Raw genomic sequence first — 27,805 nt, forward strand, 5'->3', positions numbered from 1 at the left:
CTACTCGGAAGGCTGAGGTGGAAGGATCACCGGAGCCCAGCAGGTCAAGGCTACGGTGGCCGGGAGTGGCCACTGCACTCCAGTCTGGGCGACCGAGTGAGACTCCAACTCAAAAAAAAAAAAAAATAATAATAATAATAATTTGGAGTTATATTTGCAAAATTAAAAGCCTGGGTTCATAATTCCATGCTTCCTTTCTCTTTCTAAGTTGTACCTGATAAGTAGCTAGAGGAGCGGCATCACTAAGGCATAATGATGTTTGGGGCTCTATAAAAGCAAATGCCACTCCTAAGCTGGAGTTCATTCTTCTTAGCAATTGCGTGGGGCCCTTTGGGATCCAGGTTCTGCCCCTTTACCTGCCTCATCTTTGATCACATCGATCACCACATCGTGTGTACTCTGATTTTGGAATGCATCTTAAATCCCACCCCTTCTCTCGGCCTCCACTGCTGCCATTCTAATCCCGCTGCCATGTGCTGCTTGTTGGACTCCTTCAAAAGCAGCTTTCGTAGTCTCCCGGGGGCCACTCCTGCCCGGTTGCATTTTTCTTCACATAGTAGCCAGAGGTTTTTTTAAAACAAGATCAAACCTTACCAACTTCAAATCCTCTAGTGGCTTTCCTATCACATTTATAATAAATTCCAAACTCCTTATAAAATCGGAAGTAAAATCTAGAGTCCTGCATGGTCTGGCCCCTGTTGGCTCCCTGACCTCTTGTCTACTTTTTTCCCCTCACTCACTCTGCTTTCCAGGTGGTTTTCAAGTGGACTGCCTGCCTTTCTGCTTGTCACATTCTGCCCCCACATCTTCCCATGTTCCCCTACTTCCTCACCTCATATTCCAGTTTGCAGTGAGGCCACTGTTCCCAGCTCTGTTATTTTCCTCTTGTATCTTGGCTAGTCTGTCTCTGCCATAGGGTCTGGAGGGTTTGCCGGCCTTTGGTACTGCATCGTCTCTCTTGGGTCATTCTTTGTCTTTTGGTCTAGGTCTTCTACATTGGGGTCCCCACAGGGCCTGGCAAAGAGGAGGTCTCAGCATTTGTTGAAAGAATAATAAGAACGTAGGCTGGGCACAGTGGCTTGCGCTTGTAATCCCAGCACTTTGGGAGGCGGAGGTGAGGGGATTGGCTGAGCCCACAGGTTCCAGACTAGCCTGGGCAACATGACGAGACCTTGTCTCTACAATAAATCAAAAAATTAGTTTGGTATGGTAGCACACACCTGTAATTTCAGCTACTTGGAAGGCTGAAGCAGATGAATTGCCTGAACGTAGCAGGTTGAGGCTGCAGTGGCTGTGAGTGTGCTACTGTACTCCAGCCTAGGCAACAGAGTGAGACTCCAATTCAAAAAAAAAAAGTAAGAAAGAATAATAAGGATGTTAATCTTTTGGCTTCTTTATTTGCTGTACATCAGGAGTGTCCAACCTTTTGGCTTCCCTGGGCTGTACTGAGTAAAGAGGAATTGTCTTGGGTCACACATAAGCTACATAATATAGTTTGTGTGTGTGTATATACAAATATTTGTATAATAAGATACCTTTTTAAATATTTTTTATTATAAAGTTTAGAAAATTGAGAACAATATAAAACTCGTGGGAAATTTTACTTCATTTTTGTAAAACTAATCTATCAATATCTGGTTCCATGGAAGTGGTTGCAATTCTTAGTGAGTTGTCAAGGTGCTTGTCAGAATTGTGTTTGAATTTTACTCTTTGTGTACTTCATAATTGAAAACAGCTACTCACAAATACATGTGCTGCCAGAAATCAATGTCATAAATAAGACATGATTATGAACTTTAAAAATGGACATGGGGTCACGATGAAAATAAGCAGTAAACCCGGGCTCGGTGGCTCAGCCTGTAATCCCCGCACTTTGGGAGGCCGAGGTGAGTGGATTGCCTGAGCCCGCGGGTTCGAGACCTGCCTGGACAACTTGATGAGACCTCATCTCTACAACAAATCAAAAATTAGCTGGGTGTAGTAGCATGCGCCTGTAGTTCCAGCTACTTGGAAGGCTGAAGCGGAAGGATTGCCAGAGCCCAGCAGGTCAAGGCTGCGGTGGCTGGGAGCAGCCATTGCACGCCAGTCTGGGGTGACAGAGTGAGACTCCAACTCTAAAAAATAAAAAATAAACACTAAACAACACGTGATGTTAAAAAATTTTGTAGGGCCACATTACTAGTTCCCTTGGGCCGCGTGTGGCCTTTGGGCTGTTGGTTGGACATGCCTGCTGTAGACTTTCCTAAACATTTTGTTATGTCTTTATTTTGGTGGTGGGTTGTGGATGTGTGTGTGTTCTTTTTGTTTGGACCCTGAGACTTTATGTACTTGGTTAGCTTTGTCTTCTATATTTGGCTTATTTTCCCCCTCGCTTGACTGTTATTATATGTGTACATGTCATTCTGAAATCTTTTAAGAATTTTTCTTGATGCACCAAGTGAAGTGTTGCTTTAGATTCATCTTTATCTCTCTAAATGCTACCTAATTATTGTATCATAAAGTACTTTTCTTAAAACTTTAGAAAATTTTTATTTTTCAGAAACAAGAGTTGAAATAAAAGAATCTGTTCGTGGCCAAGATATTTTCATTATACAGACAATACCCAGGTAAGAGTTAACACTACTTTATGTATCCCTTTTCCTCTAAAAAATCTTAATAATATAATTCATTTTCTTTTCTTTTTTTTTTTGTGTTGGAGTCTCACTCTGTCACCCAGGCTGGAGTGCAGTGGCATGCTCATGGCCACCCCAGTGTTGATCTGCTTGACTCAGGCAGTTCTTCACCCCAGCCTTCCAAGTAGCCAGAACTACAGGTGCATGCTACTATGCCTGGCTAATTTTTTGATTTATTATGGAGATGAAGTTTTGCTAAGGTGCCTAGGCTGTTCTCAAACCCTTGGACACAGGCAGTCCCGTGATCTCAGCATCCTAAAGTGCTGGGATTACAGGCTTGAGCCACTGCACTTGGCCCTATCTTTTCATATAAACAATTCAATGTTTTTTAAAAAAATTAATACATTTGTTTGCATATGCTTCATAAAATAAGTGCTTCATAAAATACAATTATAGTCTTCTGGAATTTCTACCCAGTGTTTGTCACACTACTGTTATTTGTTTACTTGACCACCTTCCCCAAGCTGTAAACTCCTTAAGGACAAATAACCTTACCATCGTTTGCACTGACCCTAGGCCAGTGTCTGTCAGCTCAGCTCTGTTGAAAACTTCTTGTTGTTAAGTGCGATGCATAACTGATCCTGGTTCCTACTCACCAAGACAGGTTTGTGCACTGTATTTTACTTTGCACAGTGGTCCATTTCTAGCCCTATCTATAATTCAGTTAGCATTCCTTCCCTTGTGGCAGGAGGGCTGATGTCGGGGGAATTCTGGCCTACCTGAGTATGAGTTTCCATGTGACTTATCTCCTTTCTCATCACCTCACAGGGAATGGGGTGGTTAGATCATATGTGTCTTTGGAAAATCCAGATCTTTATATACTGATAATTTAGATTTCTGAGACTGTATCAGTATTAAGAATGGCATTGAGTGCCACTGGCATGCTGGGCACTTAATATGTATAATTTTTAATCCTTAAACAAGTCCTACATGGCAGCTATTACTAGCCATCATTGAGGGGATTGAGGAAACTTGGTCTGAAAGATTGAGGACCAGCCGGGCTCGGTGGCTCAGCCTGTAATCCTGCACCTTTGGGAGGCTGAGGTGAGTGGATTGCCTGAGCCCACGGGTTCGAGACCTGCCTGGGCAGCGAGACCTCATCTCTACAATAAATAAAAAAAAAAATCAGCCAGGCGTGGTAGCGCATACCTGTAATTCCGGCTACTGGGAAGACTGAGGTGGAAGGATTACCGGAGCCCAGCAGGTCGAGGCTGCGGTGGCCGGGAGCAGCCGCTGCACTCCAGTCTGGGTGACAGAGTGAGACTCCAACTCAAAAAAAAAAAAATGTTCATCACTGAAAATATAAGCATTATAGAAATGTGTATCAGAAAATAAAAATTCCCCAACTCCATCTGCTTCCTATTCATTTGAAATAATTACTTCAAAACTGTTATTTATTCTTCTATGTTGCTTACGTGTGTATGCAAATTTCGGTTTCGTAATTTAAGTAATTCTTAAAACCAAAATGCAGAGCTGTCTTGGTGTGTACCTGTAGTCCCAGCTACTTAGGAGACTGAAGCAGGAGGATTGCTTGAGCTCAGGAGTTCAAGTCCAGCCCGGGCAGCACAGCAAGATCCTATCTCTAACAAAAAAAGAAACCCTAAAGTACATATAATTTTAATTTTTCTAATTTAAATTTTCCTTATACAGTAAATTTCTACATGGTTCAAGTTTCAAGGAATGTGTAATGATGCTTCCTATGACCTCTGCTCCCAGCCATCCAGTTTTCCTCCCTGGAGGCAGCCAGTGCTGTCAGTTTCTTAGGTATTCTTTCATGGTCTTTATGTGTATTCAAGCAATTGCTTATATGCATATTTTTCTTAATTTTTACATAAAAGATATCTTGATAAAGCAATATTCTGTAATACTGCATTAAGAACTACGGACAGCCAGGCTCGGTGACTCAGCCTGTAATCCCGCGCCTTTGGGAGGCCGAGGTGAGAGGATTGCCTGAGCCTGCGGGTTCGAGACCCACCTGGGCAACTTGGCGAGACCTTATCTCTACAATAAAATCAAAAATTAGCTGGCCATGGTAGCGCACACCTGTAGTTCCAGCTACTTGGAAGGCTGAGGTGGAAAGATTGCCGGAGCTCAGCAGGTCGAGGCTGCGGTGGCCGGGTGCGTGCCACTGCACTCCAGTCTGGGCGGCAGAGTGAGATTCCAACTCAAAAAAAAAACAACAGAAAACAAAAACTACAGACTACCTCGTCTTTTAAATTCTTTTTTTTTTTTGAGTCGGGGTCTCGCTGTTGCCCAGGCTGGAGTGCAGTGGCAGGATCATGTCTCACCCCAGCCTCAACCTTCTAGGCTCAAGTGATCCTCCCTCTTTAGCCTCCCAAGTATTGTAACTGGGACTACAGACACTTGCTGTCATTCCTGTCTAACTTTTTTCTTTTTTTTTTTTTTATAGAGATGAGGTCTCACTATGTTGCCTAGTTGGTCTTGAACTCCTGAGCTCAAGTGGTGCTTCCACCTCGGCCACCCAGATTGCTAATTACAGGCATGAGTCACTGCACCTAGCCTAAAAATCACTTTTGTTTTTTTTTTTTTAGTTGGAGTCTCACTCTGTTGCCTAGCCTGGAGTGCAGTGGCAAGCTCGTGGCTACTGCAGCCTCAACCTGCTGGGCTCACACAATCCTTTTGCATCAGCCTTCCCAGTGGCTGGGACTACAGGTGTGTGCCACCATGCCTGGCTATTTTTTGATTATTGTAGAGATGAGGTCTTGCCAAATTGCTCAGGCTGGTCTTGAATCCCTGGGCTTAGACTGTCTTCTCACCTCTGCCTCCCAAAGTGCTGGGATTTTAGGTGTGAGCCACCACGTCCAGCCTAAAAATTCTTTGTAAATTTTTCATTTTTTTGAGACAGGATCTCATTCTGTCACCCAGGCTGCCATACAGTTGCATGATCCCAGCTCACCATAGCTTCCACCTCTTGGGCTTAAGTGATCCTTCTGCCTTAGTCTCTTGAGTAGCTAGGACTATAAGCACACACCTCCACTTCCAGCTAACTTTTTTTGTATTTTTGGTAGAGACAAGGTCTCACTATGTTGCCCAGCCTGGTCTCGAACTCCTGAGCTCAAGCACTTCTCCCACATCTGCCTCCCAAAGTGCTGAGCTTATAGGCATTAACAACTGTGCCCAACCAATCTAAACATTCTTCATTCCCAAACTTACATGAAACTTGCACGTGTGGTGCAACCGTTTTAGGATAAATTGTCAACCTGATTCCTCCCCACCCCAAGATACTTGAGCGTTTTATTCTTGCAAACCAGCTTTCTCTTACAATCACAGTATGGTACAGCTGGCAGAGTCAAGAACACTTACACATGACTACCATCGAGTCATCAGACTCCATTCAACTCTGCCCATTGTCCCAGTGATGGTCTTTCTAGCAGAAGGAGCTAGTTCAAAATCTCAGGTAGCATTCAGTTCTGTCTATTCAGGCTTCTTCCATCTGGAACATTTCCTGTCTTTCCTTGCCTTTCTAAACTTTGACACTTTGGACTTGACTCAGTGGCTCATGTCTGTAAGCTCAGTGCTTTAGGAGTCTGAGGCGGGAGGATCATTTGAGCCCAGGAGTTTGAGACCAGCCTGGGCAACTTAGGGAGTCTTCGTCTCTACCAAATAAAAAGGCTGGGCATGGTGATGTGCACCTCTAGTCCTACTTACTTGAGAGGAGTGCTTGAGCCCAGGAGTTTAAGACTGCAGTGAGCTATGATGGTGCCCCTGTACTCCAGCCTGGTTAACAGAGCAAGACCCTGACTCTAAAAAAACAAACAGAACTTTGATACTTTTGAAGACCTTTGAGAAAACTTTGATGTTTTGCCAGTTACTTTGTCAAATGCTCCTCAATTTGGGTTTGTCATGTATATTACTATGGTGAGATTCAGGTTGTACATTTTTAGAAGAAATATCCTAGGAGTGAAGCTGTGTCCTCTTAGTCTTTTTGCTGCTTCATGATGTATTGTATGTATATACTGCAGTTTATTCAATCATTCACGTTTCAGTCTGTTTCTAGACTTTTGCTAACCCAGCTTCGGTGATCTCCCTAGTATGTACACTGTATTGTCTGTGCTTCAGGTTTATCTGTGGGAAGATCTCAAGACATGGAATTGCGGGGTAGGAGGATCCATGCTTTGTGGTACTGAGAGATACAACTACCTTGTCCTCGTTGAGGATGTACTAATTCATGTTATCTCCAGTGATTTGATTTTGTATTATTGTCTCCTGGTGACTGGAGTTTTTTTGCCCACTGGGTTTCTTTGACACTGCACTTTATAAATGACAGAAGACCTGAGGGGCTTGCTTAGGGGTAAAATGTTCTTAGCAAAGAAGCTTTGACATACCGCCCAGCTCCTGTGTCTGTGCTTATCCTGGCTTTTGTTGGTAGAGAGTACTAAGACTGCATTGTCATCATTTTTTTTTCCTGCATTCTTGAGTTCCTTGGGGAATAGGAAGGAGACACATGTGACCCCAAGTCCTTGGCCTGGCCACCTCAGACTACTAAGGCTTTATTGAGGGAGGAACAGAACCTCAGCCTTTGTAGCCGTGGGCCAGGTTTGTCTCTAATCTTCCAGGAAATATGAGGGTCTGAGTCCAAAGGCTGTATTGGTTGGTAAAGTCTCTTTACTACCTTAACTGAATTTGTGATAGCAAAAAGATGTTCATGTAAAGAATTGTGTATCTTTAAGAAATCTTGTTCCCAGCTGGGCTCGGTGGCTCAGCCTGTAATCCCGCGCCTTTGGGAGGCTGAGGTGAGTGGATTGCCTGAGTCCGCGGGTTTGAGACCCACCTGAGCAGCGAGACCTCATCTCTACAATAAATCAAAAAATCAACTGGGCATGGTAGCACATGCCTGTAATTCCGGCTACTCGGAAGGCTGAGGCGGAAGGACCACTGGAGCCCAGCAGGTCGAGGCTGCGGTGGCTAGGAGCGGCCACTGCACTCCAGTCTGAGGGACAGAGTGAGACTCCAACTCAAAAAAAAAGCTTGTTCCCATGAATTCATTGGTCTGTGTTGTAACTTGGAATTTGAACTTTGACTTTTAGCACTTCTCCAGGAAAAGACTTAGCTCAGTCAGTGCATGATCAGTGAGGATAGCTTTTTTTTTTTTTTTTGAGTGATAGTGTCACTTTATTGCCCATGCTGGAGTGCAGTGCATAGCTCACCACAGCCTCAAACTCCTGGGCTCAGGCAATTCTTCCATGTCAGTCTTCTGAGCAGTTGGGACTAGGGTGCACCCTTATGCCCAGCTAATTTTTTAAAAACTTTTTTGTAGAGACAAGGCCTCACTATGTTGCCCAGCCTGGTCTTGAACTCCTGGACTCAAGCAGTTCTCCCACCTTGGCCTCCCAAAGTGCTAGGATTACAGATGTGAGCCTCCATGCCAGGCTGTCAGGGTAGTTCCTGGTATGAGAATTTGTGGTCTTGGTACCTTTGTTCTGTTACATGTATTTAGGGATCATCCCTGAGTCAGGGGAGTAGCTAGGAGGTTAAGAGGTTATGACCCCCTCAGCAGAGACCTCGTTTTATTAGATAGTCCATACAACATGGGCAACATTAATGACTGAGGAATTTATGACTCCTTGCTGTTTGTAAACCACTAAAGCATAGCTATTAGAGAGCAGGAGATTAATTAATGAGCTTTTCTTTTCTTTTTTTTTTTTTTAGTTGGAGTCTCACTTTGTTGCCCAGGCTGCAGTGGCACACACATGGCTACTGCAGCCTCAACCTGCTGGGCTCAGGCAATCCTTCCTCCTGAGCCTAGTAGCTGGAACCACAGGCATGTGCCACCATGCCTGGCTAATTTTTTTTTTTGTTTTGATTTACTGTAGAGACAGGGTCTCGCTAATCTGCCCAGTCTGGTCTGGAACCCCTGGACTCAAGCAGTCCTCTCGCCTCCACCTCCCAGAGTGCTGGGATTATAGTCATGAGCCACTGCGCCCGGCTAATGTGCTTTTCAATTTGATGAGGAGTTGAGAAAGTTGAGGCTCTGATGCCCTGTGAAAGTGTGATCTTTTCCAGTACATTTCTTAGTAAAACTGGGTTTTTTTTTTTGAGTCCGGCTGGAGTGCAGGGGCACGCTCATGGCTACCACAGCTTCAACCTGCTAAGCTCAGGCGATCCTTCCACCTCAGTGTTTCATGTAGTTGGGATTACAGGCATGCACCAACATGCCCGGCTAATTTTTTTATTTACTGTTGCCAAGTTGTGCAGGCTGGTCTCCAACCCCTGGTCTCAGGCAGTCCTCTTACCTCCGTCTCCCAATGTGCTGGAATTATAGGCAGGAAAGACTGGGTGTTTTTTATAGCACATTTTCCTGAGGCTTTTGCGTATTCTTTTCTCTTTTATTATGATTCTACGAAGTAGGGGAGAGAGATAGGAATAGTTGACATTGCAGTGGCCAGTATGTACCAGGCACGGTTCTGAGGGCCGCGGGTGAATTATCCCATCACTCTCTGAGGCAGGTGTTACTGTTTCCCTGTTATGTTCTCTAATCAGAGTCCTTGACTTCTGCATTGTATGTGTGGGTTTGTGTAGGTAGGGTGGAAGGACAACTATAAGCACAATTTCCCTGTGGTTATAATGTCTTCCTGCATATTCCCATTAGAACATCAGCTCCCTGAGGGAAGAGAGTTTTCTATCTCCAGCACCCAAAACAGTACTTGGCCTATAGTAGGCATTTGATAAATTTTTGTTTAATGAACAAATGGTTTTGATCTTCTATTTCGCTGCATATGTAGTCTCTCCAATAATTGTAGAGTGAATTAATGAATACTACTACACACAACTTTTATGCATTTGTATCTTTTCTGCATCTTTAAAAGATCATTGTGATTCCCCTCTGCTTTTCTTAGATTTCAGCCAGTCACTATGTGATGTTACTTCCTTCCTCCACTGAATCATGTCTGAAATTGAAAAGACCTTTGAGGTTTCTATCTATACTTTGAAATTCCTGGGGTTTTAGTTCAGACTTCCCTTAATGTATCATTATCAGTATAAAATCACAATCTACTGTCATCACAAAGTAACTTTTTTTTTTTTTTTGAGTAGTAGTGTCACTCTGTTGCCCAGGTTGGAGTACAGTGGCACACTTACAGCCACTGCACCCTCGACCTGCTGGACTCAGGTGATCCTTCTCCCTCGGCCTTCTGAGTAGATGGAACCACAGGTGCATGCCACCACACCCGGCTAATTTTTTTATTTATTGCAGAGACGAGGTCTCACCAAGTTGCCCAGGCTGGTCTTGAATCCCTGGTCTCAGGCAATCCTCTCGTCTCTGCCTCCCACAGTGCTGGGATTACAGTCGTGAACCACCGTGCCAGGCTAACATTCACTATTAGTAGCATTTGTCCTCTCGTGATCTTTCCTCTGTATCCATGCTTATCTCAAACTGATCAAGTATAGAAATAGCATATTATTGTCTTTTTTTTTTTTTTTTTTTTTTTTTTTTTTTTTTTGAGTTGGAGTCTCACTCTGTCGCCCAGACTGGAGTGCAGTGACCGCTCCCGGCCACCGCAGCCTCAACCTGCTGGGCTCTGGCGATCCTTCCGCCTCAGTCTTCCAAGTAGCCGGAATTACAGGCATGCGCTACCACGCCCGGTTGATTTTTTGATTTATTGTAGAGATGAGGTCTCGCTGCCCAGGCGGGTCTCGAACCCGCGGGCTCAGGCAATCCACTCACCTCAGCCTCCCAAAGGCGCGGGATTACAGGCTGAGCCACCGAGCCCGGCTTTATTACTGTCTTTTGTGGTAAGAAGTCGCTTTTTGAAAATTTATTTTTTTTTAAATTTGTTTTCATTTTAATTTTTCTTAGAGACAGTCTCACTCTGTCACTCAGGCTAGAGTGTAGTGGCATGATCATAGTTCACTGCAACCTCAAACTTCTGGGCTCAAGGGATCTTTCTGCCTCAACCTCCCAAGTAGCTAGGAAGGACTACAGATGTACACCACCACACCTGGCTAATGTTTAAATTTTTTTTTGTAGAGACAAGGCTTTGCTATGTTGCCCAGGCTGGTCTTGGACTCATGGGCTCAAGTGATCAAAGTGATGGGATTACAAGCGTGAGCCGCCCTGCCCAGCCGAAGTCTTGGCTTTGATGTGTCATGGAAGCTAAGAGTGCTCAGTATAAATATTTAATACATGCAGTTTAGAGTGATACTGGAGCAGTGAAATAGACCAAACTAATTAGGCATCATCAATGTGTAAGTTTCAGGGAAGGAACAGAAGAAGCATGGAAAAGTGAGTTGATAAATAGCTAATTAGAAAACATTTTCAGTTTTTTTCACTTGTACTTAGAATATTAGAAAACTTGACCAAAGGAAGAAATAGGGAGTACTTCATGGAGTTGTAACAAAGAGAGTGAATCTTGTGGAATAGTGATGACAATTTTTTATGTGTGTCCTAGCATATGGAAAGGCCCCTTTCCCTAACATAAGTATAAATAGGTACTACTGAAAACCAGAACGCTGTCCTAAAGATGGTGAAGTTTCTTTATGTGTTTTTGTGTTGAAATTTAGAAGCCACAGTTCTCTTCCTAGTGCTTCAGCATGGCAGATAAAAGCAAAAATGTCCTCACCTGGCAGATTCTCTGTCTCAGGATGATGGGGATGGAAGAAGAGAGAAAAAATTTGGAAAAAGGACAAAGGATGGGTGTGTTGTTTGACATGGGTGTGTATCCCACAAAGAAGATTATTAGGGTTTTTACAATAAACTGTACTTTTATTGCTTGAGTATTGGAAAATTTAGTACCAACTAAAGAACACAGAAAATTAGCCGGGCTCGGTGGCTCAGCCTGTAATCCCGCGCCTTTGGGAGGCCGAGGTGAGTGGATTGCCTGAGCCCACGGGTTCAAGACCCGCCTGGGCAGGCGAGACTTCATCTCTACCATAAAATCAAAAAATTAGCCGGGCGTGGTAGCGCGCGCCTGTAATTCCAGCTACTCGGAAGGCTGAGGCGGAAGGATCGCCGGAGACCAGCAGGTCGAGGAGCGTGCCACTGCACTCCAGTCTGGGCGACAGAGTGAGACTTCAACTCAAAACAAAACAAAGCTCCTGTTTCATGCAAAAAAAAAAGAACACAGAAAATTTAAGTATTATCTGCAAGTAACACAGATGTTGGATATTACCTGAAGTAATAAGGGTGATTTTAGACAAATAGACCAAAGCTTAGACATTCAAATGCATAGTGCCTTCAGAGCTGTTGTCCTGAGATTATATTTATCCATTTTTTGGGGGGGTGCTGTTTTTGCTCAGAGTAGCTTTGGATCTACTAAAACCATTTTCTAAAATTGCAGGATGTTTATTTTTTATTTTTTATTTTTTTTGAGTTGGAGTCTTACTTTGTCACCCAGACTGGAGTGCAGTGGCCGCTCCTGGCCACTGTAGCCTCGACTTGCTGGGCTCCAGTGATCCTTCCACCTCTGCTTTCCAAGTAGCTGGAACTACAGGTGTGCACTACCATGCCCGGCTTATTTGTTATTTTTTTATTTTATTTTATTTTATTTTATTTTTGAGTTGGAGTCTCACTCTGTCACCCAGACTGGAGTGCAGTGGCCGCTCCTGGCCACCGCAGCCTCCCGGTGATCCTTCCACCTCAGTCTTCCCAGTAGCCGGAATTACAGGCATGCGCTACCACGTCCGGCTGATTTTTTTTTTTTTTTTATTGTAGAGATGAGGTCTCGCCAAGTTGCCCAGGCGGGTCTCAAACCTGCAGGCTCAGGCAATCCACTCACCTCAGCCTCCCAAAGGCGCGGGATTACAGGCTGAGCCACCGAGCCCGGCTTATTTTTTATTTTATTGTAGAGATGAGGTCTCACCAAGTTGCCCAGGCAGGTCTCGAACCCGCGGGCTCAGGCAATCCACTCACCTCAGCCTCTCAAAGCACTGGGATTACAGGCTGAGCCACCGAGCCCGGCTAGGATGTTTATTTTGACTGCTCTAATAGTACATTTCTGGTTATTGAGGATGGATTTACATTTGGATTTGGAAGTGCCGAAAAGCCATTCTGAATGAAGTGATTATGTTGGGTGATTTTTTTTTTAAATATGTGGTGTACAATTCAGGGTTAGTTATACAAATGTTCATTATACAAGTACACTTGTTGGTGAGGTGCCCCCTTCCACCCCTGGCACTTTCTCCCTGCTGCCAATTCCTTTTTTTATTTTTTTTTGAGTTAGAGTCTCACTCGGTCACCCAGACTGGAGTGCAGTGGCCACTCCCGGCCACCGCAGCCTCGCCTGCTGGGCTCCGGCAATCCTTCTACTTCAGGCTTCCGAGTAGCCGGAATTATAGGCACGCACTACCACGCCTGGCTGATTTTTTGATTTATTGTAGAGATGAGGTCTCACTGCCCAGGCGGGTCTTGAACCTGCGGGCTCAAGCAATCCACTCACCTCAGCCTCCCAAAGACGCGGGATTACAGGCTGGCCAATCCCTTTCTTATAGTATTACGATAGCTATTCAAGATCCACTTATGAGTGAGAACATGTAATACTTGGTTCTTTGTTTCTGGGATTGATCACTCAGTATTATAGACTCTAAGTCCATCTAAGTTGCTGTGAAGTTCATAATTTTGTCTTTTTTTATGGCTGCATAATATTCCACCCTGTGTATATACCACATTTTTTTAATCCATTCCTCTTTCAATGGGCAGCATGGTTGGTTCAGTATTTTTGCTATTGTAAATAATGCTGCAATAAACATATGTGTGTGGTTATCTTTTTCATAAAGTGATTTGAGTTCCTCCGGGTATATTCCCAGTAGGGGAGTTGCAGGGTCACATGGGAGGTCAATTTTTAAATATTTTAGAAATTGCTTAATTGTTTTTCACAGAGGTTGTACTAGTTTGCACTCCCACCAACAGTGTAGAAGTGTTCCCTTTTTTCCCCACATCCGCTCCAGCATCTATTTTTTGTTGTTTTTTTTTTTTGAGTTGGAGTCTCACTCTGTCACCCAGACTGCAGTGTAGTGGCCGCTCCCGGCCACCGCAGCCTCGACCTGCTGGGCTCCAGCGATCCTTCCGCCTCAGCCTTCCAAGTAGTCGGAATTACAGGCACGCACTACCATGCCCGGCTGATTTTTTGATTTATTGTAGAGATGAGGTCTCACCAAGTTGCCCAGGTGGGTCTCGAACCCGCGGGCTCAGGCAGTCCACTCACCTCAGCCTCCCAAAGGCATGGGATTACAGGCTGAGCCACCGAGCCCGGCTCATCTGTTGTTTTTTGAGTTATTGATGATGGCCATCCTGACTGGAGTTAGGTGATATCTCAGTGTTTTAATTTGCATTTCTTTGATGATTAGTGAGGGTGAGCATTTTTCATGTATCTGTTGGCTGCTTGTATGTCTTCTTTTGAAGACGTATCTTTTGCCCACTTAGTAATGGGACTGTTTTTGTTTGTTTGTTTGGCACATTTGAGTTCCTTGTAGATCCTAGATGTTAGGCCTTTGTCAGATATACAGTTGGCGAGTATTTTTTCCCAGTCTGTGGGCTGTCTCCCCATTCTCTCAGTGGTTTCTTTGGCTTAGCAGAAACTTGTCAGTTTGTTGAGGTCCCACTTGTCTATCTTATCTCTTATGGCATGGGCACTTGGGGTTTTGACCAGGAATTGGTGGCCAGTTCCAATTTCCATAAGGGTGTCTCCTGCATTTCCTAAGGCTCTTATAGTTTGAAGTTTTATGTTTAGGTCTTTGATCCATTTAGAGTTGTTTTTTGTATATAGTGATAGATATGGGTTTTATTTTAATCTTCTGCATGTGTCAACCAGTTTTCCCAGCACCATCTACTGAATGTGTTCTCTCCCCAGTGGTTGGTGGTGGAGGTTTTGTAGAAGATGAGTTGGTTGAGAAATTGAGATTTTGCTTCTGGAATCACTATCCTGTTCTATTGGTCTATATGCCTGTTCTTGTACCAATATCAAGCTGTTATCATTATTGTAGCTTTATAATGAAGTTTAAAGTCTGGAAGTGTGATGACTCCTTTTTTTTTTTTTCCCTGAGGATTGTTTTGGCTGTTCGTGGTCATTTATGTTTCCATATGAATTCCTTTACAAAGTAACTGCCTGGTGTCCAATTTATCCAGTATCTCTCAGTGAATGTCAGTGAATGGGAAAAACCAGTGAGACAAAGGCCCTTTTGTTACCTTCCGGACCAATAAGGGACGTTTCCAGTTCTGAGAAGAATGCTGCTGGTAATTTAATGGGTATTGTGTTAAATCTGTAGATTGTCTTGGGTAGGATGGACATCTTAACAATGTTGATCCTTTCAATCCATGAGCATGGAATATTTTTCCATTTGTTTGTGTTATCTTTTATTTCTTTGAGCAGTGTTTTGTAGTTCTCGATGTAAAGGTCTTTGACTTCTCTGGTTAAGAAGATACCAAGGTGTTTCATTATTTTGTGGCTATTGTGAATGGGATTTTCCTTTTTATTTGGGTTTCTGTTTGTTTATTGTTGGTGTATAAGAATGCGGTATTGGGTAATTGAGCTATGTGTGGAAATTCAAAATATACCAAGCAGTGGAACTAAGTAGAATATAAAGCTTACACGTATATGCTAAAGGATAATTTTCTTTCTTTTTTTTTTTTGAGATGGAGTCTCACTCTGTCGCCCAGACTGGAGTGCAGTGGCCGCTCCTGGCCACCACAGCCTCGCCTGCTGGGCTTGGGCGATCCTTCCGCCTCAGCCTTCCAAGTAGCCGGAATTACAGGCGTATGCTACCATGCCTGACTAATTTTTTTGATTTTTATTGTAGAGATGAGGTCTTGCCAAGTTGCCCAGGCGGGTCTCGAACCCATGGGCTCAGGTAATCCACTCACTTCAGCCTCCCAAGGCACGGGATTATAGGCTGAGCCTCACCTCAGCCTCCCAAGGCACGGGATTACAGGCTGAGCCACCGAGCCCAGCTGATAATTTTCAGGTTTATGTTCAAACTCTAGTATGTTAATGTAAAGTAAGACTCATTAAAATAACACTTACCAGCCAGGTTCAGGACCCACCTGGGCAACTCGGGAGACCTCATCTCTACAATAAATCAAAAATTAGCCTGGCGTGGTAGCGCATGCCTGTAGTTCCAGCTACTTGGAAGACTGAGGTGGAAGAATTGCCGAAGCCCAGCAGGTCAAGGCTGTGGTGGCCGGGAGCGTGCCACTGCACTCCAGTCTGGGCGACAGAGTGAGACTCCAACTCAAAACAAATAAAAATAAAAAATAACACTTACCACTTATTTGCTGCAGATGATTAATTGCTGGAGTTGAGGGGTAAATCCTACCGTTATTATGTTCCCATTACTTCCACCTTTGGTATTGGTCTATCTTTTGCAAGCCTGGTCAGTTTAATTAATGGATATTCCATGCCTGTTTTCTCACCTCACATTAGTTTTTGCTTATCCAAAATGCTGGAGCAGTAAGGGCTGGGTGTAGTGTGGGGTGTGATTGTCTTAGGAAAGAAAAAATAGTTGGTAAAACAGTTAAGATTGTCCTACTTAGACACAAAGACTACAGGAACTAGCCAGGATGTACTTGGAACATTCTTAGGGAACAGATGAACAGTTCTCTTCACCCTGTAGTTCAGAAAGTAACTGCCTGGTGTCCAATTTATCCAGTATCTGTCAGTGAATGTCAGTGAATGGGAAAAACCAGTGAGACAAAGGTCCTTTTGTTATCTTCCAGACCAATAAGGGACAGAGGTTGGGTGGGGGGGATTTTCTTAGTCTTAGGCTGGAGGATGTTGAAGCCCTTGGTATAGGTCATCAGAAAGAGGAATAGTAGAAAATAAAAACCTCATGTGGGAAGTTGGCCATTAATGAAAGGAAAGTAACCCTGAAATCAAGACTTCTTAAAAATTGTTCTTGTTATATTAATATCTTACCATGTGGGCCTCCCTTGTGGTATGTTCTCCAAACCTCATCATATCATACACTTGCGTATTATAAATGCTATGACAAAGCCAGCTAAAAACCCAGTATTCAGACAGGTACACTTTTAGCATCTACCAAATTAACTCCAACACTAACTGTATTGTTGGCATTGGGATCTGGTTTAAAAAGCCATGTTCAGCTGGGCTCGGTGCCTCAGCCTGTAATCCCGCGCCTTTGGGAGGCTGAGGTGAGTGGATTGCCTGAGCCTGCAGGTTCAAGACCTGCCCGGGCAACTTGGTGAGACCTCATCTCTACAATAAATCAAAAATTAGCCGGGCTTGGTAGCGCGTACCTGTAATTCCAGCTACTCAGAAAGCTGAGGCAGAAGGATCGCTGGAGCCCAGCAGATCGAGACTGCGGTGGCCGGGAGCAGCCACTGCACTCCAGTCTGGGCGACAGAGTGAGACTCCAACTCCAAAAAAAAAAAAAAAAAATGAGCCAGGCGTGATAGCTCATGCCTGTAATTCCGGCTACTCGGGCTGAGGTGGAAGGATCGCTGGAGCCCAGCAGGTCAAGGCTGCGGTGGCCGGGAGCGGCCACTGCACTCCCGTCTGGGCGACAGAGTGAGACTCCAACTCAAAAAAAAAAAAAAAAATCAGCCGGGCGTGATAGCTCATGCCTGTAATTCCAGCTACTCGGAAGGCTGAGGTGGAAGGATCGCCGGAGCCCAGCAGGTCGAGGCTGCGGTGGCCAGGAGCGACCACTGCAATCCAGTCTGGGCTGAGACTCCAACACAAAAAAAAACAACAAAAAAAAGCCATGTTCAATGGAGCTTGTGTGTAACCATACAGTATCACACAAATGGAAGGTTAAGAAATGCTCTAATTTTATTTATTTTTTAGTTGGAGTCTCACTCCGTTTCCCAGGCTGGAGTGCAGTGGTTCATTCACGGCCACCCCAGCATCGACCTGCTGGGCTCAGGTTTCTTTCCACTTCATTCTTCCAAGTAGCTGGAACTACAGGCACGTGCTACCACGCCCAGCTAATTTTTCGATTTATTGTAGAGATGAGGTCTTGGCAAGTTGCCCAGGCTGGTCATGAACCCATGCGCTCAGGTAGTCCTCTCACTTCGGCCTCCCAAAGTGCTGGGATTACAGGCTTGAGCCACCACGCCTGGCCGACTAATTTTATTTCTTTCTTTTTTTTTTGAGTTGGAGTCTCACTCTGTCGCCCAGACTGGAGTGCAGTGGCTGCTCCCGGCCCCCGCAGCCTCGACCTGCTGGGCTCGGCGATCCTTCCACCTCAGCCTTCCGAGTAGCCGGAATTACAGGCGCGCGCTACCACGTCCGGCTAATTTTTTGATTTTATTGTAGAGATGAGGTCTCGCCTGCCCAGGCAGGTCTTGAACCTGCAGGCTCAGGCAATCCACTCACCTCAGCCTCCCAAAGGCATGGGATTACAGGCTGAGCCACCGAGCCCGGCTTAATTTTATTTCTAAAGTTGGCAAGCAATCTATAGGTGCCTGCTATTTAATTTAGATATGGACTCCTGAGTTGATTACATGCTGTCCTCGGACTCTGCAGGTTAAGCTGGAGCTTAAGGAGCTCACAAGGCATTAATTAAGGTGATCTGATGTGGGAAGAGAGGCCCTCCTCTCTGTGGAATAAAGTGTGAAAGTCTTTGGGGAAGGGAATCTTCTTACATAAGTCAGATGTGCTCCTTCTTGGAATGAATGATTACCTCAGAGTGATTCCAGGTGATCTCTGGCATCCTCTGAGAGGTGGTCTGCCTTGTTTACCTAATACAATGCTTGACTTAAGTTGCTCAATAAGTATTTGTTGAAGGGATGATGAACTAAAATTGGCCAAGTGCCTTGAACGTGTTTGAGAATTGATTTGTCCTGATTATCCAAAAGATTGTGTCTTCTCACCTTCTGATCCTAGGTGTAGGGCGTTACTAATTTGGAAGCATGAAGGAGAAAAATGCTTTGATTTATTTCAGAGGAAAATAATGTTGACTGGAAAATAATGAAACCAATTTGCAATCTAAAGGGAGTATTAGTTGTCTTGACGTTGAGCCCTAAATCAAGCATACCTACCCTTGGGGGGAAATGATTTTTATCCCAGAACCCTGCAACAGTTGTAAAAATCCAAATTACAAAAGTGAGGTTGGAAGTTCCAGGAGTTGAATGTGGAAGTGGAAAACATTGTCAGAGTGAAAGAACGACCTTGTAGTTGCTCACTCTCAAATACATTCTGCCTTAGAGAGAGGCGTAAGCATAAATCCGGAGAAACTGGAAGGAAATGGCTGGATTATCTTGCAAGCTAGACAGTGTCTTTTGATGAGTATTTCATTCATCCACTTATGCAGCAAGTATTAAGTCTGCTGTGTCAATGGCAGGCTTTCCGTTTTGCTATAATGAGAGCAGCCTCACTCCTACGTTAATTCAAGAACTAGCACCTAGCCGGGTTCGGTGGCTCAGCCTGTAATCCCGCGCCTTTGAGAGGCTGAGGTGAGTGGATTGCCTGAACCCGCAGGTTTGAGACCCACCTGGGCAGCGAGACCTCATCTCTACAATAAATCAAAAAATCAGCCGGACGTGGTAGCACATGCCTGTAATTCCGGCTACTCAGAAGGCTGAGGCGGAACCGAGGCTGCGGTGGCCGGGAGCAGCCATTGCACTCCAGTCTGGGCTACAGAGTGAGACTCCAACTCAAAAAAAAAAAAAAGACCTAGCACCTGAAGACCCTGCTTCTCCCATGAGTAAGAACTGATGACAGAGGGGAAGGTAAATACAGTCCTGACCCCCAAAGAGGGGGTGTTTGAGGATGTGTGGAGAATCTAGGGAGGAGCAGGACAAGGCTAATGTGAGAGGCAGAATAGTGGGAGACTGTCCTGAAGGATTTTAAGACTTGTGCCCTTTTTAATGGCAAAGCCATGCTAGGCACTGTAGCTTATGCCTGTAATCCCGGTGCTTTGGGAGACCAAGTTGGGAGGATCACTTGAGGCAAGGAGTTTGAGACCAGCCTGGGAAACATAGCAAGACCCTAGCTCTAAAGAAAAAAAAAATTTTTTTTAAATTAGCCAGACATAGTAGCCCATACTGAGTCCTGGCTACTTGGGAGCCTGAGGTAGGAAGATTGCTTGAGCCCAGGAGTTCAAGGCTATAGTGAGCTATGATTGCACCACTGCACTACATCGATAGACAAATGCAGATTCCAACTTAAGTTTGATCAGCCTTGACAAAAGCTAGCAATCCATATTCATTATCATTGGAAATAGTCTTTCCCTCAAATGTTTCCTTTTTTGTCTATCTAGGTAATCTGTTGGGAATCTGTATATCTCAGGGAAAGAAGGGAAGGAGAGGTTTTTGAAAATAAGTTCCAAGACTTCCCCACCCCAATGAGAAAAAAAGAGAAAATCTTTCGGTTTTTTTTTTTTCTTTTTTTTTTTTTTAGTTGGAGGCTTACTCTGTCGCCCAGACTGGAGTGCAGTGGCACGCTCCCGGCCACCGCAGCCTCAACCTGCTGGGCTCCGGCGATCCTTCCGCCTCAGCCTTCCAAGTAGCTGGAACTACAGGCACACACTACCACGCCCGGCTAGTTTTTTGATTTATTGTAGAGATGAGGTCTTGCTAAGTTGCCCAGGCGGGTCTTGAACCCGCAGACTCAGGCAATCCACTCACTTCAGCTTCCCAAAGCATGGGATTACAGACTGAACCACCGAGCCCAGCTGAAAATCTTTCTGTTAATGGTAGCTAAATAGAAGGGCAAGTGGTTTCCTTGGCATTCACGCTGGCCTGAGCCTAAATCCCTGGGAGGGTACCAGCAGGTGTTGGGTAGCTCTGGTCACCAGCAATTTCTTCACATGCCACTACAGTTACTGGGCAGACACAGATGATCCAGGCAAAGGTGGCAGTGCTTTAACTGCTGTAAATGTGAGTAACCACAGGTGAAAACCAGATTCTACTCAGCTAAAGAGAAGAATTGGTAAATTTTTCCCCCTGCATTCATGAGGTGCTGTTGTAAGCTAAAATGGTGCCAAAATGCCTGTAACACCCATCTGAGTAGCCCATATTAAGTCAGGATTGTTTTTAGAGGTTAATACATGAAATTAATCTCAAAATATAAATCCTAACTGTTTCAGAGACGTGAATACAGCTGTGATGGAGTTACTGATCATGGCTTATGCACTGAAGACTGCCTGTGCCAGGAATATTATTGGAGTCATCCCTTATTTCCCCTACAGCAAGCAGAGCAAGATGAGGAAGAGGGGTTCCATTGTGTGCAAACTTTTGGCATCCATGCTGGCTAAAGCAGGTGAGCTTGGACAGAGAGCCAGCGTTCCAGCACTATCATTTAGCATTCTCTCCTAGTTAAGATTAGTTTATACCTCAGATGTCTAGTTTGGGGCCTATTTTGTTTGTTTCTTTTTGTACAGTTTTAATTGGGGATGTGTGAGCTTGGTTATAAATTCTTTTTTTCCTGCCAATTCTCTTTGTCTTACTTTAGAATGCCATTGCTTCAGTGTTTTCTACTTTTTCTAGTCATGAACATTTTATCATTTGTCACTTCTTTGTTTCATCTTAATCATTAAAATTTTAGCTGATGGCCTTGGCATTCTTATATGATCTTTTGAGCTTTAGGTCTAGGTGTACATATTTGCCCTGACTAGCTAATTTCTATTTATGTTCTTAGAATTAAAACTGGATTTTTCTTTTACTACTTCTTTAGTTTATATAGTCTCCTTCCTACCCCTCATTGCCTTTTGCATAGCAGCTCACTTTCATTATTTTTATTCTTAAGTGCAATGGCAAACTTTGTGGCCTATAAATCTGATGCTATTGAGTTTTTATTTTCTTATGTCTATTTAAAAACGCTAATACATGTTTTGGTCTTCAGAAAGAAATATAACAATCCTCCCTCGGTATCCTCATGGGATTGGTTCCAGAACCCCATCTTCCCCCCAGCAGATACCAAAACCTCTTATCAATAGGGTAGTATGTGCACATAAACCTATGTACATCCTCCCATATATTATAAATCACCTTTAGATTATTTATAATACTAATCCAATATAAATACTATGTAAGTAGTTGTTATGCTGTGTTGTTTAGGAAATAATGACAAGGAAAAAAATTCTGTACATGCTGTATACAGACACAACCATTCAAGCCTAACTACTACATTTTTAGTCTGGTTGGTTAAATCCATGGATGTGGAACCCACAGATGCAATGGGACAGCTGTATTTCAATTTTATTCTCTTTAAAAAGGCATCATGATTTTGGAGAGAACCAAGTAATACTGGTTTTTTGCTCTGGAAGCTTTGCAGTGACCTTTGGCAATTTGCAGTGTATTTATACATGTACTTTTTTCTATTTAGTAGTTGATTATAAAAGTATGTCTTAGTTATCTTTCTATAATAATACTTGAAGCATTCTTTTATCACATACAGAAATTGTTCCAAACTTCAGTATCTTATCTTTGTGTTACATGAGTTTCTTTTCTTCTAATATCTATTTTACTTTGCTTTTGCTTTCTTATTCCTTTTTTGCTGAAGCCATAGTTCTTTAACATTTCTTCCTAGATTCTTTAATCAAGGCCTTCCTATTTTTTACATCTATTATTGCTCAGTATTTATTAATTCCATATTCATATTTTTGCTTCTATCCGATTATTCTTTTCTTGGTTTTCTAGACCAAGCCAGTAATTAGTACTTTCCTCAGCTTTAGTTCTTTGTCCATGTGGAAGGTCATAGGCTTCTTTACATTAAAGTTTTATTAAGATTAACAATAAATTCTGTAAATACTGTGCTTGTTCACAATATCCTCTGTCTCCAGTCTTCTGGTGGGAAGCAGGAGTTGAGCATCTAGTCTGTGTCCACTGTAGCCATTAACCTGTAGGGTGAACTTTGTAATTTTTTGTTTTAAAATTTCAGGTTTAACTCACATTATCACTATGGATCTTCATCAAAAGGAAATACAAGGCTTTTTCAGCTTTCCCGTGGACAACCTTAGAGCCTCACCTTTCCTGCTTCAGTATATCCAGGAAGAAGTGAGGAGCCACCAGCAAACACCCCATTGTCCTCAAAAGAGATCCTATTTAGTTTTTCTCTGGTATTAGATTTCAGTATTGAAAGGCACATCAAATGAGCTTTCCCTTAAGTCTTATGCCTGAGGCAGGCAGATAGGGTCAACATTTAGTCATGGAGGCTCATATTTTTAAGACAGTAAAAATGAATTTTCTTCCAAATATCTTTAACAGTTTGCTTATGTTTTCTAAAATGAAGGTGTTAATTATCTTTTTATCCTTGGTATAGGAGTACTTTTTGCAATGATGTTAACTGATAAATGTTAGACATAAAATATGTGATTACTAGTTTGGATCATTGTTAGAAGAGGAAAAATTGTAATACCAGCGTCTAGGTGACATTTTTGATAACTTTTCAGTATTTCTATTTTTCCTTCAAATCTAGATTCCAAATTACAGAAATGCCGTCATTGTAGCCAAGTCTCCTGATGCTGCAAAGAGGTAAGTAAGCCAAATATTTATCAGATTCCTTTTGGGTGCTATGAAGTCAGAATTAGCTGTTTTAGAGTCCAGGGGCTGTCCTAACATGGCCTGTAAAACTCCTTGGCTCTCGCTTTCCCCTGTGTCATTGTCGTATCCTGACCACACATGATTTTGTCTCTAGTCTCCATACAATATAAGCAGATCTCTGAATTACTCAGCTTTCCTCTGGGGAAAAAAGTTCTTCCTTTAAGTTCTTAGGGAAAGGAAAATAGCCTATGAGCATTTTTTAGTCAACTGACTTTATTTTATTTTGAGCTGGAGTCTCACTCTGTCACCCAGGCTGGAGTGCACTGGCGCATTCACAGCCACTGCAGCCTTGACTTGCTGGGCTCAAGAGATCCTTCCATCTCAGCCTTCCAAGTAGCTGGAACTAAAGGTGTGTGCCACCTTGCCAGGCTAATTTTTTTATTTATTGTAGGGATAAGGTCTTGCCAAGTTTCTCAGGCTGGCCTCGAACCCCGAGGCTCAGGCAATCCTCACCTCTGCCTCCTAAAGTGCTGGGATTATAGGCATGAGCCATCATGCCCAGGTAGGCAACTGATTTTAAGATGTAGTTTTGAATAAAGTTTGTTCTGTTAGAATATTGAACAGAGGATAAATTCAAACTTATCTAGAATCAGATATGAGCACAGACTCCCAAATCACATGTCCCTTGAGGCATTTACCTCTGGCCTGGGCCCCACATTCTGATTTATGTAAGTAATGTCTTCTATGTCCCTAAGAGATTGAATATTTTCATTTTATGATTAATAAAGTGATGCAGTAGTAATGCTTGGGTTTTCTTCCCATCAGTTTCACCATTTCCCTTTGTCCTTCTCCAAGGGCCCAGTCCTATGCTGAGAGACTGCGTTTGGGGTTAGCTGTCATCCACGGGGAAGCTCAGTGCACAGAACTAGACATGGATGATGGGCGACATTCTCCCCCTATGGTCAAAAACGCCACTGTGCACCCGGGCCTAGAGTTGCCATGTAAGATGATTTCTGCATTTTTATTTTATTTGTAAATTGAAGAAAGTTTTAAGTAGTGTGATTAGCTTGGAGTTAATACCTATGTGAATATATGCTGTCTTGCTGTTTTTCTTTTTTTTGAGTCGGAGTTTCACTGTGTTGCCTGGAGTGCAGTGGCATGCTGGGCTCAGGTAATCCTTCCGCCTCAGCCTGCCATAGCTGAAACTACAGGCACACGCCACCACGCCCCACTAGTTTTTTGATTTATTGTAAAGATGAGGTCTTGCCAAGTTGCCCAGGCTGGTCTCTAACCTGTGAGCTCAGGCAGTCCTCTCACTTTGGCCTCCCAAAGTGGTGAGATTATAAGCATGAGCTACTATGCCCAGCCTAGCTGTTTTTCAGTAATTGGATGGTATTACATTTGATTTCCTTTGTGTAAAAGGAGATTGTGTATGCACATTTGCAAACTGTGCAAGGACAATTGTAATCTAGTTAACACTTAGCATTCAAAGAACATTAAATAATTTTGCTTTAGTTTAAAAAGTTGTATGTGTAAAAAAAATTAAAATAGAAATTATATATTAAAAAAACAAAGTTGTATGTGTGATGATGTGAAATCTCTAGCTTTTGTATTTTAATAAGCTGAGTGAGTGATAGCAGTCATTGATCAACTTCCAGACTTTGACCGTCAGGTAACTTGTAGCACTTACTCTAGTAATATAGCCCTTTGACCTCATACTCGACTAACTTGCTGTGATTCATCCAGTAGTATGGAAGCTGTTTACTTCCATGGACTTTGGTGTGGCAGAAACCAGAAGATATGGTTAAACTCTTTAGAGGAAGGAGATTATTTCTTTTTAAAATCTGTACCTATTTGCTGTGGCTCAGAAACATGCAGAGATCAATAGCGTGAAGAAATAGAATGCTTGCATTTCAGGCAGGCTTCTGCCTAAGGCGTAAGCATTCCTTTTTTTTTTTAACCTTTGCTTTTTCCATTGCTTTATTTTCAATTTTGGATGTTTTTATATGAGAAACAAGTACTCTGATATACTTTTAAATTTTTATTTATTTATTTAAATAGGGCTAGGATCTTGCTATGCTGCTCAGGCTGGCTATGAATTCCTGTCCTCATGTGATCCTCCCACCTCAGCCTCCCAAGTAGCTGGGTCTATAGGCCTGTGCCACCATCCCCAGCTACTAATATGCTTTTATTTAACTTAAATTTTTACTGTCAGCATTTTGTTTATTTTTTGAGGATTTTATAATTGAAATTCTTGAATAGATAACCCATTCACATATTTAATAGATAATCCAGTCACATATTTCAAAATTTAAAGGGTATAAGATTCTTCACAGTGTAAAGTCTGCTGGCCTACCCCAAACTCTTCTCTGCCTCTAGCTACTCAGATCTTTGATGCATTTGGCTTCTTGCATATGTAAGCAACTATTTCTTTTTCTCTCATTTCCACACAAATGGTAATATGTTATACAAATTGTTCTGCTTTATTCCTTTTTCATTCATTAGCTCCTTCCCTGCCAGTACTTACAGATCATACAGAATTTCTCAGTCTTTTTTTAAAAATTTTATAGAGTGCCTCTGTCACCCAAGCTGGAATACAGTGGTACCATTATAGTTCACTGCCTCGAGGTCCTGAGCTCAAGCAATCCTCCTGCCCCAGACTCCCAAGTAGCTGGGATTACAGGTGTGTGCCACCACACCCAGCTAATAAAAAAAATTTTTTTTAGAGATGGGGTCTTGCTGTGTTGCCCAGGATGCTCTTGAATTCCTTGCCTCAAGCGACTCTTCTGCTGGTTTTACAGGCATGAACCACTGTGCCTGGCCTGATTTCTCAGTCTTTTTTACAGTTTTATAGTGATTCATATTATGAATATACTATAATTTATTTAATCAGTCCCATGTTGATAGACATGTAGGTTTTTTTCAGTCTTTGGCTATGAAAAACAAAGCTTCAATAATAATAAACATCTGTTGAGCCCTTTATTATGTGCCAAGTGGTTTTCTTTTTTTTTGAGTTGGAGTCTCACTCGGTCACCCAGACTGGAGTGCAGTGGCCGCTCCCGGCCATTGCAGCCTCAACCTGCTGGGCTCCAGCAATCCTTCCGCCTCAGCTTTCCAAGTAGCCAGAACTACAGGCACGCGCTACCACACCTGGCTAATGATGAGGTCTCTCCTAGTTGCCCAGGCGGGTCTCAAACCCGCAGGCTCAGGCAATCCGCTCGCCTTGGCCTCCCATAGTGCTGGGATTACAGGCTGAGCCACCGAGCCCAGCCTGCCGAGTGGTTTTCTAAGCACATTAGTAGATCATTGCATTTGGTCCTCATGCAACCATCCATATAGGGATGTATATGATTCCTCATTCTGCTAACCAGGAAACAACCAGGAACTGGTGGAGCCGGAGATTGGAATGAGTTGGCTAGCTCCAGAATCCATACTTGGCTTTCTATTTTGAATTAAGTTTAGATTTACAGAAAAGTATAAAGAATATTACAGATTTCTACTATATACTCTTCACTCTGTTCCTAGATTGAACACTTATATATACATATCTGTTTTTCCACTACTTGAGAATAAGTAAGAGACATAATGTCCCTTTATTCCTAAATACTTCAGTGTGTATTTTGCAAAAACAAAAGACTCTCTTATATAACCACAGTATAATTATCAGACTCAGGAAATTAACATTGTTATAGTATTGTACTCTACAGACCTTATTCTCATTTCACCAATTGTCCCACTAATGTTCTTTAAAGCAAAGGAAAAAACTTCTTTCTGGTCCAGGACTTAATCCAGGGTCACACATTGCATTCAGTTGTCATTTCTCTTTAGTCCTCCTTAATCTGGAATGGCTCCTCTATTCATTGTTTCTTATGACCTTGATACCTTTGAACAGTATGGGCCATTTATTTTGCAGACTGTTCCTTAATTGGGGCTTGTTTGTATCCTCATGATTAGATTCGGGTTATGCATTTTTGGCAGAAATATCTCAGGAAACACGTGATGTGTCCCATTACTGGTGATATGGGGTTCTGGTTGGTTGGTAAGGCAATGTCTGGCTTCTCTACTATAAAGTAACTCCTTTTTTTTCTCCCTTTGTAAATAGCAGTATCTTATGTTAAGACTATGTAAATAGCCTGTTTCTCATCAAATTTAACATCTATTAATGATTCTTGCCTGAACCAATTATTACTATGATTATTTCCAAATGGTCATTTTTCTAATTCCATCATTCCTTGTACATTTATTGGTTGACAATCTAGCGTAAGAAAGCTTTCTCTTCCTTTTTTTATTCATTTGTATCAGTATGGATTCATAGAATATTATTTTGTTCAATGAGTTATATAATCCATGACTATCACAGGCATACCTCAGAGATCTTGCAGGTTCACTTCCAGACTACTGCAATAAAGCAGATATATTGGCTGGGCATGATGGCTTGCACTTGTTTTTTTTTGTTTGGTTTTTTTTTTTTGAGTTGGAGTCTCACTCTGTCACCCAGACTGGAGTACAGTGGCCGCTCCCAGTCACCGCAGCCTCGACCTGCTGGGCTCCGGCGATCCTTCCACCTCAGCCTTCCAAGTAGCCAGAATTACAGGTGTGCGCTACCACGCCCGGCTCATTTTTATTTATTGTAGAGATGAGGTCTCGCCAAGTTGCCCAGGCGGGTCTCGAACCTGTGGGCTCAGGCAATCCACTCACCTCAGCCTCCCAAAGGCGCGGGATTACAGGCTGAGCCACC

The 27,805-nt window shown here is 43.0% G+C and overlaps 1 protein-coding gene across 3 annotated transcripts in view; it reads left to right on the forward strand.

Moving 5' to 3' along the window:
• Positions 1–27,805, forward strand: part of PRPSAP1 (phosphoribosyl pyrophosphate synthetase associated protein 1) — a 48,259-nt gene that overhangs the window by 5,611 nt on the left and 14,843 nt on the right. For 2 of the 3 annotated variants that reach the window (XM_008069605.1, XM_008069606.1), the window contains exons 3-7: positions 2,540–2,606; positions 20,673–20,845; positions 22,466–22,581; positions 23,003–23,058; positions 23,923–24,068. In XM_008069605.1, coding sequence (XP_008067796.1) covers positions 2,540–2,606; positions 20,673–20,845; positions 22,466–22,581; positions 23,003–23,058; positions 23,923–24,068 — 558 coding nt within the window. The remainder of the gene's footprint in view (positions 1–2,539; positions 2,607–20,672; positions 20,846–22,465; positions 22,582–23,002; positions 23,059–23,922; positions 24,069–27,805) is intronic. The other variant, XM_021718370.1, reaches the window with a different exon arrangement.

The sequence above is a fragment of the Carlito syrichta genome, unplaced genomic scaffold (assembly GCF_000164805.1).
Source record: "Carlito syrichta isolate Samal-C Ts95f unplaced genomic scaffold, Tarsius_syrichta-2.0.1 Scaffold312140, whole genome shotgun sequence".
In the NCBI taxonomy this organism is placed as follows: Eukaryota; Metazoa; Chordata; class Mammalia; order Primates; family Tarsiidae; genus Carlito; species Carlito syrichta.